The sequence below is a fragment of the Motacilla alba genome, chromosome 12 (assembly GCF_015832195.1).
Source record: "Motacilla alba alba isolate MOTALB_02 chromosome 12, Motacilla_alba_V1.0_pri, whole genome shotgun sequence".
Taxonomy (NCBI): Eukaryota; Metazoa; Chordata; class Aves; order Passeriformes; family Motacillidae; genus Motacilla; species Motacilla alba.
The window spans coordinates 11196870-11209068 of record NC_052027.1 but is presented as its reverse complement, the minus strand read 5'-3'; the positions used below and the strand labels follow the sequence as shown (position 1 = coordinate 11209068).

The 12199-nt window shown below is 47.9% G+C and overlaps 1 protein-coding gene across 1 annotated transcript in view; it reads right to left on the bottom strand.

The window, feature by feature from the left end:
* The window catches only part of PODXL2 (podocalyxin like 2), a 32632-nt gene that overhangs the window by 13951 nt on the left and 6482 nt on the right, over positions 1-12199 (bottom strand). Inside the window, exon 2 of the mRNA XM_038149441.1 lies at positions 7889-8182. Coding sequence (XP_038005369.1) covers positions 7889-8182 — 294 coding nt within the window. The remainder of the gene's footprint in view (positions 1-7888; positions 8183-12199) is intronic.

Here is a 12199-nt window from a genome sequence, read left to right as displayed (position 1 = left end):
ACTGCTCAGAGCAGGCAGACATCAAGTAGCTTTGCTGCTGTGTCTCACTAGAAAGCACCACCCAGTTGACACCCTACCCAAAGACCCTGAGGATTAAAAGACTTTTGCTTCCCAACAGCCAGCTGCTGATGCCTCCTCATAGGCCAAGGAGGCTGGTGAGAACAATCAGTAGCACCACAGACCAAAAAACTCCATCTCTCCTCCACTGCCTGGCACTGGTCTTCCCAAAGGCCTTCCCAACAGGTAACATCCCAGTGTCTGCAGACATGGTCACTGCCTTGCTGGATGGATGGCAGGAACAGCCACAGGCCATGGGATTGAGGAGGCTTGGGTGGGACTGTCTTCAGACAGATAGTAAAGCTTAGTGCATCTCCCAGGGCTCTGCTGCTCCTGCTGCTGCAAGGATAACACAGGGTTTGCACCAAGAACCCCCTCTCTCCTGACATGCTGCAGGTGAAAACTGAGGGGTTTGCCCTTTAAAACAAGGCCCTGTCAGATAAGATGTTATTTTCAAGGATCAGTGATTCAATCTGCCACCTCCTTTGCCTAAAGACATTCTAAGATATTCTCAAGTCCTTTACACCTTCCTCTCTTCCTTGCTCTTCTTTCCACCAGGAGCAGAGCATGAACTGGCAGGCAGATGGGCACAGCAAAAAAACAAACCACGAAAAAGCAGCATGAAGTTCATCCCACAGGACCAGAAATGCTCCCAGCCTGTCAGCTCTCCTTTGAAGTCACACACTCAACCTTTCCTTAGAGTGCTCTGTCACACATTCGTTGGCTCCCATGGGGGAAAACCCCACATGGTGCAGCTGTGCTGCCTTTCCACCAACAAGATCTGAAGATCTCAGAGGAACTGCCACCTCTGCCATCTCTTCTGGGCAGAGAAAGTTTAGGACCTATCCCACTCTCTCCCAGCAGACTCTATCTTACAAGGCAGCCAAAGATTGAAACTTGAGCTGCTTCTCTAGCCAACAAATCAACAGGGTAGAAGCAGACACAGGAATCCTCACACTTGCTACTAACTGGGTTAACATTCCCACTTGTCATCAGTTTCCCCACTACCCTGCATGTTAAGCTGGGAACATCCTTCTGTCTGGTTCATAAAACCCCACTGATTAGAAACTCAACTCCTCTCAAATCCTGAGAGGGCTATTACTCAGATTCAAGCAGGGAACAGTGAAACTTGAGGCACAGGGGTGCTGCATTGTGCTCCTTAAAACAAGGATCTCTCCATGTAACCCAGTTACCAAAGAGGTTCACTCCCTTTCCAGGTTCAGGAAGGATCACAGAATCATCAAGGTTGGAAGAGACCTTCAAGATCTAGTCCAACCATCAACCCAACAGCACTATTATCATCCCTAAACCATATCCCCAAGTGCTACATCCAGATGCCAACTATGATGAGTCAATTCTTCCTTCCAGACTCTTCAGCTAGACAGTTCCTGTCTGGAATCAGCTCCTCCTGTCTCACTAACAAGGGCATCTGCCAGCTTCTCAAGATTAGATTTAAGGCACTTTAAGGCATTCATATTTCTTTTCCTTTACACCCCTGTTCTGATTTGAAGGAAGTTTTGCACCCTGTCCATCTTCCTGGTATGATCCCAGCCCCTAAGCTGGTCCCAACATATTCTTCCCAAGCCTCCATCCAGATAAGCTGGCCTGTCACTCACCTGTGCAATGCAGAGCTAAGAGCTTGCCCATTTGAAGAGTCCTCTCAGCATTTCCCTTGATTCCTATTCCCTCCAACCCTAAGGGAACTCAAAGGGCATCTCCCATTTTTAGCATCTCTTCCAGCATTCAGGCAGCAGCTCCCCTTCAGTGGTGTGCAACCCCCTTGGCCCACCTGGCTGTCCTCTACCTTCAGCAGACCCAATACACCTGGTTCCCATGCCCTGGGCACATGGCAGTGCACCCACAGACCTTCCCACCTTCCAGTGCCAGTGCCACCCACTTCCCTTCTCACCACTTTTGTGGGGAGAAACAGCAGCCATGGAACAGAGAGGCAGAGAGACACAGCAGCCTGTGCTCCTGCTGCAGGAATGGGACGGAGTCTTCTGCTAAAGGAGACAGGTGTTATGGAGCCGGCTGCAATGCCAGATTTGCCTGGCTCGTTTATCAGCTCATCTAATTTCAGGGAGGAAGCAGAGCTCTGCCAAGCCCAAGGATGCCTGAGAAGGGAGAAGGTAGTAACTGCACACAGCATCAGCTCCTTCCCTGACAGGGTCTGCTGTCTGCCACCAAGATCAGCAGTAGGCTGGAGCACAAGACGAGCTCGTGGCCCCACACAGACATGGTGCATGCCCCTTTCCCACCACAAACAAGAGCAGCCAAGCTGCAATGGAGCCAGCCTGATCACAGGGGGGACAGCTCAGGAGAACCAGCCACGGGAATGATGAAACTGTCCCAGCACCTTTGGCACACAGTCTAGCAGGGATGGACCAGAGGAGTGTAGCAGGCAGACACAGCTCTGCAGCATGTACCCTCCCCAGATCTTCTCAGCCACACCATCCCCCTGGGAGTCTGCTTCACCAATATGAAATTACACACCTCTGTCTCACCTCTTTACCACCACATCCTTAGCTTCACCCCTTAATGGCTTCCATCAGTGGTGATATTATGCATATTGCAGCATCCAGCTGCCTCCCAGCTTTTCCCTTCCAAGCTCTCTTACAAAAACTCTCAGGCAGCATTTTTAAATAAACCGTCTTTCACAGCCTTTCCAAGTCTTGCCCTTTTGCATCTCCAAGCAGACCCCGGTCTGGGTCACACAGATCCATTTTCTTTGCCTGGGGAGATGATTTTCCCTGGGAGAGGTGAACATTAGCTTCCAACCTCTGCAGAAGCCACCATTCAGGCAATGTCCTGCTTTCTCCAAAATCAATATCAAAACTTCCCTGACACCAGATGGACCAAGACATGGCACTGTGCCAAAGCACAATTCCCCAGCCAGACATTTAATTCATTACATTTCTGCTTCTCTGTCATTCAGAAGAACTGGTCTCAGTTACTGCCCTTCAAGGTTCCCTACCCTATATTTGCTATTAACTGTTCAAAGCAACTGTGACAACTCAGGAAAAGGGTAATCCTCATTTTTTTAGTACATATAACCTGACCATAAGGTGTTCATTGGATTAAACTGGGAGATCATGTTATCCAGTGATTGAATTACTGATAACTAGAACGTACTGTAACAAAGACAAGACCATTCCTGGGCTCCAATCACAACACATAACATCATTCACACTAAAACATCTGCCAACTTTGGGAATCACACGATGCACTCCACTGAAAATGCAGCCAGGTCTGAAACTGTATCTGCTCTCTTTGTTGCAGTACAGAACAGTAAGGCTTACTGCAAAAAAGTCATACTCCAGCTGATTGAGACCACAGGGGGATTTCAGAGAGGCAAAATACAATTACTGGTGCTGGAATTAAGCCAGTTGGGGCTAATATACTAATCTTCCAGAAGAGCCAGGAGAGGTTTTTATCTGTGAATCCGAGACAAGTCCACACCCACAAAAGAGAGACCCAAAGTAGCAGTGATTAGGCCACTTATAGTTGAATTTGCTTGAGGTACAGACCAGGACTGTACCAGACACCAAGGACTACAGCTGTTCCCAAACAGCCTCATAACTTATTCCAGCTCAGCACACAGACTGCAATAAAGGCAGAATAAGCCATCCTCACCCAAACACCCAGTCAGTCCCTGCCCAGAGAAACCCTCTGTCACGGGTCAGCCTTTGGCAGAAATGGCTTCACAGAGCTGGCTTGTCCCAAGATAGATCACCCCTGTCCCTGTACACTAAACCAGGGCATAAACAAGAGGCATCCCGGGAGCTGAGCTAGGGCAGGAGGCTGCTCAGCACAAAGCTGCTTATGGAGACAGTCTTTACCAGGTGCTTCATTTCATTAATGATTGGCTTGAAGACGGTATTAAGAACTGCAGATCTGCTGTCAGTCTGGATGAAGAGGCAGTAGATTTCCGTAAGGCTGAGAGATACCAGGATCTCTCTTGCCAGAGGCAAGTAATTCATCATGGAAAGAAGTGAATCTCACTATCAGAGAAGATGGAAGGTATTTTATTCCATTAGCTGGTGAGAAAACTTACTTTTTCTTGAATATAATCTTTCTAACATGTCTATCCCACTACCCTTCATCCTAATTCCCCTGGGAATCCCTTCTGCTAATTACTATGAATAATTAAAAGATTACAATTTCCTCCCCCATCCCACAAAGCACCACATGCTTTCCTAGGAAATCACCAATCTAAAAGACTAGATTGGATGGCTCCCAGTACAGTCATCCCTTGGTCTTCAACCACCTTGGAGCTAAAACAGCAGTCCCTGGCTGTAATGAAGTGAGCTTCATGCCAGCCCACTGTAACGCTGGAAAATGGGATGATGCACTCCAATCCTTGAGCACTCAGCTGTTGGGCAGGGGAGGAGAGGGACTAAGTGCCCTCATGCAGTAGGCATTCACAAGTCTTGTGTCCATTTTCAGCAGCCCACACTTCCCAGCAATTAATGATTAGGCCGCCTCACACTTGAGCCTCCACTGGAAGAGAGGAACATGAGGGGCAGTGCATCCTGACTGAGCCAAAGGAGAGCACTGAGAGCTGCAAACAGGGAGAACTCCAGGGTGGATACAGCACCATGCAACTCCTTCACCAAAAACAAGGGATTCAAAGAGACCTACAGCCCTACTGACTCCCATCTTCTAGCCCTAAAGCTGGATGAGATGTTTTACCTGCTGCCAAGGACATCTGTGTAACAGCAGGAAACACAGGGAACTGGAAGCCTCCAGGCAAAACAAGATGGAGAAATGGGAAGAAAGGAAAGGAGGACAGGAAGGGCCAGACGCAAGACCCTGCAGGTCCACTGAGTAATCTGTGGCTCGGGCCAATTTGCTCTGCTACCAAAGGTGAAGCAAAGCAGCCGAACCCAAACTACAACCAGAAGCTTCTGCGTTCCCTGGAAGCCTGAAGGGATGCAGAAGTAACAGGTTCACAGCTCCACTGACTTGCTTTTTAGCTGCAGTACAAATCACACACTGGTTCTTTCCATAAGGATATAGTATCCACATTCCCACCACACCTAATCCATCTCCTCCACGTCAGGCTCCACTGGGGAGCAGCTGTGCATGGGGTGACACACATGCAAGCGCACACTTCTGTGCACCCTCAGACAGAATGAGACAAATGTCAGGGCCCTTCCAAAGGATGGTGCTCACTGATGTCAATGCAGAATCACTCTTCTGTAACATAAACCAGCAAAAGCACATTATTCAGGAGAACCAGAGTCCCAGGCTGAGCTGTGCTCTCCCACTGGGAGTTTGTTCTCACTTTCTAATGGACTAACAGGTGGCCCTAGAAATGCTTTCTATAAATATTTTTAAAGGATGTTTTTTGTGCACTTAACAAAAAAAAAAAAAAAGCAGCAGCTGCAGATTGTTATTACTTTTTAGCTCTTGCAGCCTTGAAGTCGCACAAAGGCAGGGCAGTCTCCTCACACAGGGTTCGGATGGACATAAAAAAGGAGAGATGGAGATAACTCATATGGCTTTGGAATAGCAGGAAATATGGCCTATCTGCAAGATCCTGTACCTGGACCAGTTCAGGCCCAATATCTTTGTATAAAGACAAAAAGAAGCCAGCACAGGTTTCCTTTCATAGCAGGTAATTTTCTGTCTTTAGGAGTACAACAATCCTGTTCTGTGCCTTGATTGATGCAGTGTTTCCAGTGTGTGCCTGGGACAGAGCTACCTACTATGCTGGGCTACGCTTCACTGAATGAAATCTCACAGAAGGAAAACTTACACTATAAACTTTTTTTTCCTTAAACAGCAGCTGTTTAAAACTGTTTAATGGGTTTATACATTGAAAATAACCTAACAGATGTCATCACACAGAACCACAACGTATCACATGGCATCTGTCACACATGCAGCATGTAAGTTCCATCGGTTGGGTGCATCTCTCATACAGAGGCTTTGCATGACAGGAGAAGACTGCCCAATTTAGGGATGCTATTACAATATCCTTTATTGTAAAATGACACACGGCAGGTTTCTAATTAAATTTTAAGTAGAAATGTGCTCCCAGCTCTTGAATAATTCAAACTGTTCTATTAACCAAGGTTCTGAAATGCCATTGAGACATGAGCTCTGGACACAGCAACTGTCAGGGGAAGAAACAGCACTTGGAAGCAGAGCAGTGGTTAGCTGGGCAGCGGATAGGGCAGGGTATGCATAAAGGACAGCTGAAAGAGCACATCTGCTCCTGGAGGAAAGAACTGCAGGCGAGAACGGAAGGAGAGAGCAGCGTGTTCTGCATGCAAATGGGGCAAGGCACGTGCAAGAGGCAAGGCTGGGTTCAGTACCAGTCATCTCTCTCTCAATGCACAAGCACATGCTGTTCTCCAAGTCACGTCCTGATCTGTGAGGACATGCAGGTGCCTGCTGGCACACCAAGAAAAGCGTCGCTGAGCGCTGCCAGCGCGCGACAGCAGCTGAGCCAGAGCGCGTCCCAGGGATGCGCGGCAGGAACGGCACCATCCCAACAGCTCAATCCCAACGGCACCATCCCAACAGTGCTATCCCAACGGCACCATCCCAACGGCACCATCCCAATAGTGCTATCCCAATGGCACCATCCCAATGGCTCCATCCCAACGGCTCCATCCCAATAGTGCTATCCCAACGGCATCATCCCAACGGCGCCATCCCAACAACAGCCCCGTCCCACTGGCACCATCCACCCCCAGCACCGCTGCATGGCAAAGCTGCCCCACAGCCAGTCCTGCAAGTGCCCCAGGGCAGACAGAGCACAGCCAGACAGGTTTAGCAGCACTGCCAGTGAGCAAAGGGCTTTGGAGACCTAAGCTGGGATGGCCCTCGCCCCACACAGCATGCGCTGTGCCCCAGTGGGCAACCCAAGCCACAGCTCTGTGGCAGCTCTCAGTCCTGTGTGAGCACAAGTGTTTTTTAAGGTCACAGAAATAGGAGAGGAGACAAAACAAGACTTGTGCTTTCTAATTGCAGACCTCAGTCAGATCTACCGAGAGCGATACTGCAGAAGGGAGGAGGGATAAGGCAGAAGCCTGGCCCTTGGGTAACACTTAATACATGCCCCACATGACACTTAAGAGCAGGAGCATGTGAAATAATCTCCTAAGCTACTGGAAACCCTGCAATGCACCTCCTCCTTCCTCCCATCCCTCTCTCTGAGAGCATCTCAAAGCCAATGAGGGGCCTGGGGAGAGACTACTGAGGGGACTCAGTGGTCTCAGAAAAACACTCCAGAGAGGGAAGCGAACTCAAATGCCAAAGAAACCCATTTTGGTCATGACCTCTCAGGAAGTAGCAGGACAGGGTAGGCAACAGGACAGCTGCCCAAGGGACAAAACTTGCCATTTTCTCTTGGACAAAATCTCCACTGAAATCACAGAGTGAGGAATCCAGAATTTGACACAGGGAACTCAGTTCTGACTCAAACTCTAAGATGGCCTTGATCTCAGTTGGGCTCTTGAGACCTTAAAGTTGTGCTTAATAGACAGCAACAGAAAAAAAACAAGAGAGAAGAGAGCATAAAGGGGAGAAAGTGAAAGGAGGGCATGAGGCAATGGGAAACTAGATGGAGGCAGTGCTTTTCCCAGCTCATAGCAGCTCAGGAATAAAAAGCTCAGCTGTAACTTGGTTTCTAAAGCCTGTGCTTGCTCAGAGTTCACTGGGGACACATCAGGCACTGAGGTGAGAAAATAGAGCTGACATTTAATCTCAGGCCCTCTTAGCAAGAGTTGTGTCAAAGCAGGAAGATGGATCCCTGTATTCTTCTGCTTCCCCAGAGTCCTTGCAGAGTGAGAGGAAGAATGGGGTAAAATGAACTTACCTGTTGCTGGTCCCAAGTCCAGGCTGGAGTCGTTGAGCTCTCCTCCATCTTCCCAGAAGTACTGTGGGGGCTGCAAGATCTTGGACTCCTCATTCTCCTCACTGGCAAAGCCTGACCCTGGAGCAGCATGCAGGGAGCCAGTGGCAAGATCTGGCTCTGCAGCCTCTGGTCTGGTTTGCTCGTGGGAATTCATGGCCTCCAGGTGGGACATCATAGCAAATTCCAGCAGGGAAGTTGATGTGAGGCCATCGGCAGTTGGGTCCTCCGAGGAGGCAAGGCAGAGGCACAAGGTCCCTGTATAATGACAGAAAACACACATCAGAGACAGGAATGACACCCACTGGGCTTGTCTTCCCCTTGAAGCCTATTCCTGCCAAACCAACCTGCCCTGAAGATGGGCTGTGCTCTCAGCTGAGGAGGAAAATTAGGGTATTTTGGGAAACATCCACAAGCATGCAGAGCAGCATTCACATCCAGGAGGAGTCAATACCAAGCAATCATCCAGCCTGGGGCTCTTCTTTCTGGGGTGATGATTCACCCTCTCTGAGGTGTTTTTGCCTCTGTTAAAGGATGAGGTGCCTTGTTAATCACCCATCCTGGAGAGGAGGTGGAATGTCATATACTTCAGCTATGAAACTCTGGCCTTGTGAGAACAATGACAGTTTCTATCAGACTGTCCTGATCTACAGCTATATTATATGCAGGGAGACTGATTCAAACCAATATTATCTACAACCAGTATTAATCATGTTTTAAATCTGTAGGGTGAAAATCTATTTTTTGGTTTGAACTTCAGTGCACTCACATTTTTGGTTTTCATAAGGAAGGGCTGACCGTTACAGGTAATTATATTGTGACAACAGCAAACATCCACCTAACACTAAGCAGGAAAGCAAGCTGCATTTTGCACTTTTCTATCAACATTACACTCTTATTATTTCCATTTTAACTATTAGAAGGATTGACTGACACTTCTTGATAACTAGATGAGACTTTAATTGGGATTTGTGTCAAGGTACATTCACATGCATATTGAATTCCAATCAAAATGCAAGAAAACAGCACCTGGGACTTGGCTTTATTCAGCTACTAAATACCATTATAAATATGGAGGCATAAGGAAAAAATAAAATTACTAAAAGCTGTTTTATATTTAAAACAGTTTTGTTAAGCAAGTGAAGTAACTAATCTGGGTGAACTGAACCACTTGTTTTGCAGCCCTCTCTCATTCAGCACATCAAAACTAAAAGATCTCATCCTCTCACAGCTGATTTTTATTCATAGATTAGAAGGAAAAAGGACAAGTTTTCTTGCTTTCTCAGCTCAGACTCAGTTCCTCAATTGTTAATGAAGTCGTCACTGAACTGAACTAATTGAATAAGCTGAAATGAAGACTAATTTGGTATTTTTCTTTGATAACTGATTTTCTAGACAACAGAAATGCAACAGCTCTAATCCATCTGGACTTCAGTCAAACATCTGATACAGTGCCTCATGAGGAATTACAAGAGACACAAAAAAAGACACCTACAAGCAGGAAAACTGTAAGGCATTGGCTATACAAAAAAAAAAAATACAGAGGCTTGTGCTGGAGGGAGGCTACTAGTGAAATTCCTCACAGTTTGTCTTTGGATCTGCTGTTCTATCATATTTTCTTAAGTGACCTTGCAACAAAAAGTAGGAAGGCGATAATGAAATTAGCCAAGGACACAAAGCAAGGAGACATCCTCACTGCACAGAAAAACCACAGGTACAGCTAGGTGATCTTGAGAATGGGAATAACAGAAATATTATGAAAAGAAATAGCATAAAGTGATAAGCCCCTTGAGAACAAGCACAAAACATTTCTGATACAAGCTGAGAAAACATCCATCAAAAGTCTTAAGAGGAGAAACTCCTGTATTAGGAACAGCTCTGAGATGTCACTGGAATGCAGATGTGAAAATCCTTGCAGAGTAGTGAAGTATTAGAAACAGAGATTTTACAAAGCACTGCTGAGACATCACCTGGGTGCTGCACACAGATCTGGATACACAAGGCTTGAAATGATTTAAGCAGAGCTGAACTGCCTTCAGGCAAGGGCACAGACAGGCAACCTCCTGATGTTGCACCTCACTGTGCCCTACAACTCCACATCCCAGAAGCACAAATCCAAATCAGGGCAAGTGCTACGATGGGCTATGGGGCAATGGCAGAGGGGTTGGCCCTGGTGAGTTCATTGAAAACATTGGCAAGTTGGCACAGAAAGTTTGGGAGTCGCTGCTCACCTGACAGACGGATTACTAAACCTGTCCTGGGAATAGTGGAAGCCCAAAATGTATTTCTTAAGTCTTCTGCCTGCTCTGACCCTCTCCACCTTTCTCTACTATTCTCTGAACTCATCAAAATCCAATATTGGTTACCCTTTCACATGCACACTTGGGCCAGGCTTCAGCACTTCTCAGTCTTGTTTATTTTGCCCTATTGATCCAAGGCAAGATCAGCTGAGGCCTGAGCAGCAACAAAAAGGGAATAGCAAAACAGGCAGAGTATCAAAGGGGAAGGAAGCTACTGCAGCATGACAGAGCCAACCAAAACACCTCAGGGCATCTCTAGGGATGTGCCAACTCCTGAGCCAAGCACAGTGAAGTCCACAGCTGGAATCAAGAGCTCCCATACCCCTTGTGTGTGAGCACGGACACGGGAAGATCTGGCCTGGACAGCCCTGTGCTGGTTCTGGGGTGCTCAGCAGGCTCCAGTGTGAGCTTCCCCAGCTGACAGACATCACTGATGGAGCACCAGACAGAGCACTTGTCTTGAGGAGCTTACAGCTTAAGCAAACATGACAGAGAGCAGCAAGGAGGAGAAAAGAAACATTATTCTCAAAGTTATCCAGCAAAGGAGAGTAGAAGGATTGGAAGAGACCATAGCAGGTCCAAGGCCATATGGAATATTTGGTTTATATGTGACTGCAGCTGACTGCCTGGATCCTGAGCAAGCTCTTTATCCACTCCAATGCCTCAGTTTCCCCTGACTCCCATTTACAGAGACATGGCTGATGTGGCACCTCAGCTTTCCAGCCACACTACAAAGCACATCCTGGGTCTCCCCAGCAGCAAGGCAAAGTCTCAAAATGTACCTCTGTGCCAGCATCTACACTGCCTCAAATCTCTTTTCCATCAGCTACACTCTGTTAGGGCTGCCTACAGAACTCAGGCAGAGCCCATCCCACCCCTTCTACACACATCTCATGGCAGGTGAACCTGGTAATCCAGAGAGCTATTTCCATCCATGTGGGAAGCTCAGATGCTGGGAATTTGTTTACCCTCCTTTAACGCTGAAGTGTTTACCCAGTTAAAACCCCCTAAGCTGCATTATCTGGTTTACTGGGATGTGTGCTTTCCTCAGCCCAAGATAAAACTACACCACCTCATCCCTAAGAATGAGTCATGCACAGCCTGAGCACAGCAGGTGTCTTGTCCCTGGGGTGGATGTGAGTAACACTTTGGGGTCTGATCTACAGGCACGGGATGCAGAGACTGGGGGAACCCTCTGTGCCAGCACCAGCCTGAATGCCCCAGGGCATAAAGAACCACCACACCAGGGTACAAATCAGTACCTCTCCAGACACCATCCTGACATCACTTCATTCATGCCTTCTGCACCAGCAGCAAAAGCCCAAAGGCTTGGGGTGCCAAAAAGCAGCCCGAAGATTTGCCATCTTCCCCCTCTCTTTCAAGCCTCACATAAAGGAGCTCCACGCAGCTGTCAACTCCAAGGCAAAGAAAGAATCAAAGCATGAGCTGAGCTGGGAGGCAGGGGAGCACAGCTGAGAAAGGAAATCTAATGCCCAAGACCTCAGTTGCAGGCCATTTTCCTCCTAGGACGGGTAACAGGGATTAGACAACTTCTACCAGCCATCAGCCTCCTGATTTTGTATTCTGAAATGCAGATCAAGTGATAGGAATAAAGAAACAAACGAATAAAGACCTGCAACTGTAGATGGGAGGGAGCAGGGAACAGAGCCAGGGCTCACCAGCTGCTTCAATGGGGCGTTTGTCTCTCATTTCTATTTTTGCGGCACCTCTGCGTAACCTGGAGGAGATGAGGCTCTGCATGCTAAAAAGGGCAGCCAGCCTTCGGGGAAACAGCAGGGCTTAGAGCACGGGAGGAAAACCCTCCCAGAGCAGACAGAGGAGGGGCCAGAAAGCAGAGAAAGTGGGAGAGGTAGATTGAGAGGGGAGAGGGAACAAAGGCAGAGAGCACCAAAACCGGGATGGGAGCTCCTGCGCTGGCCGCACGCTGTCCGGCTGCCAGCACCCACAGAGGTGA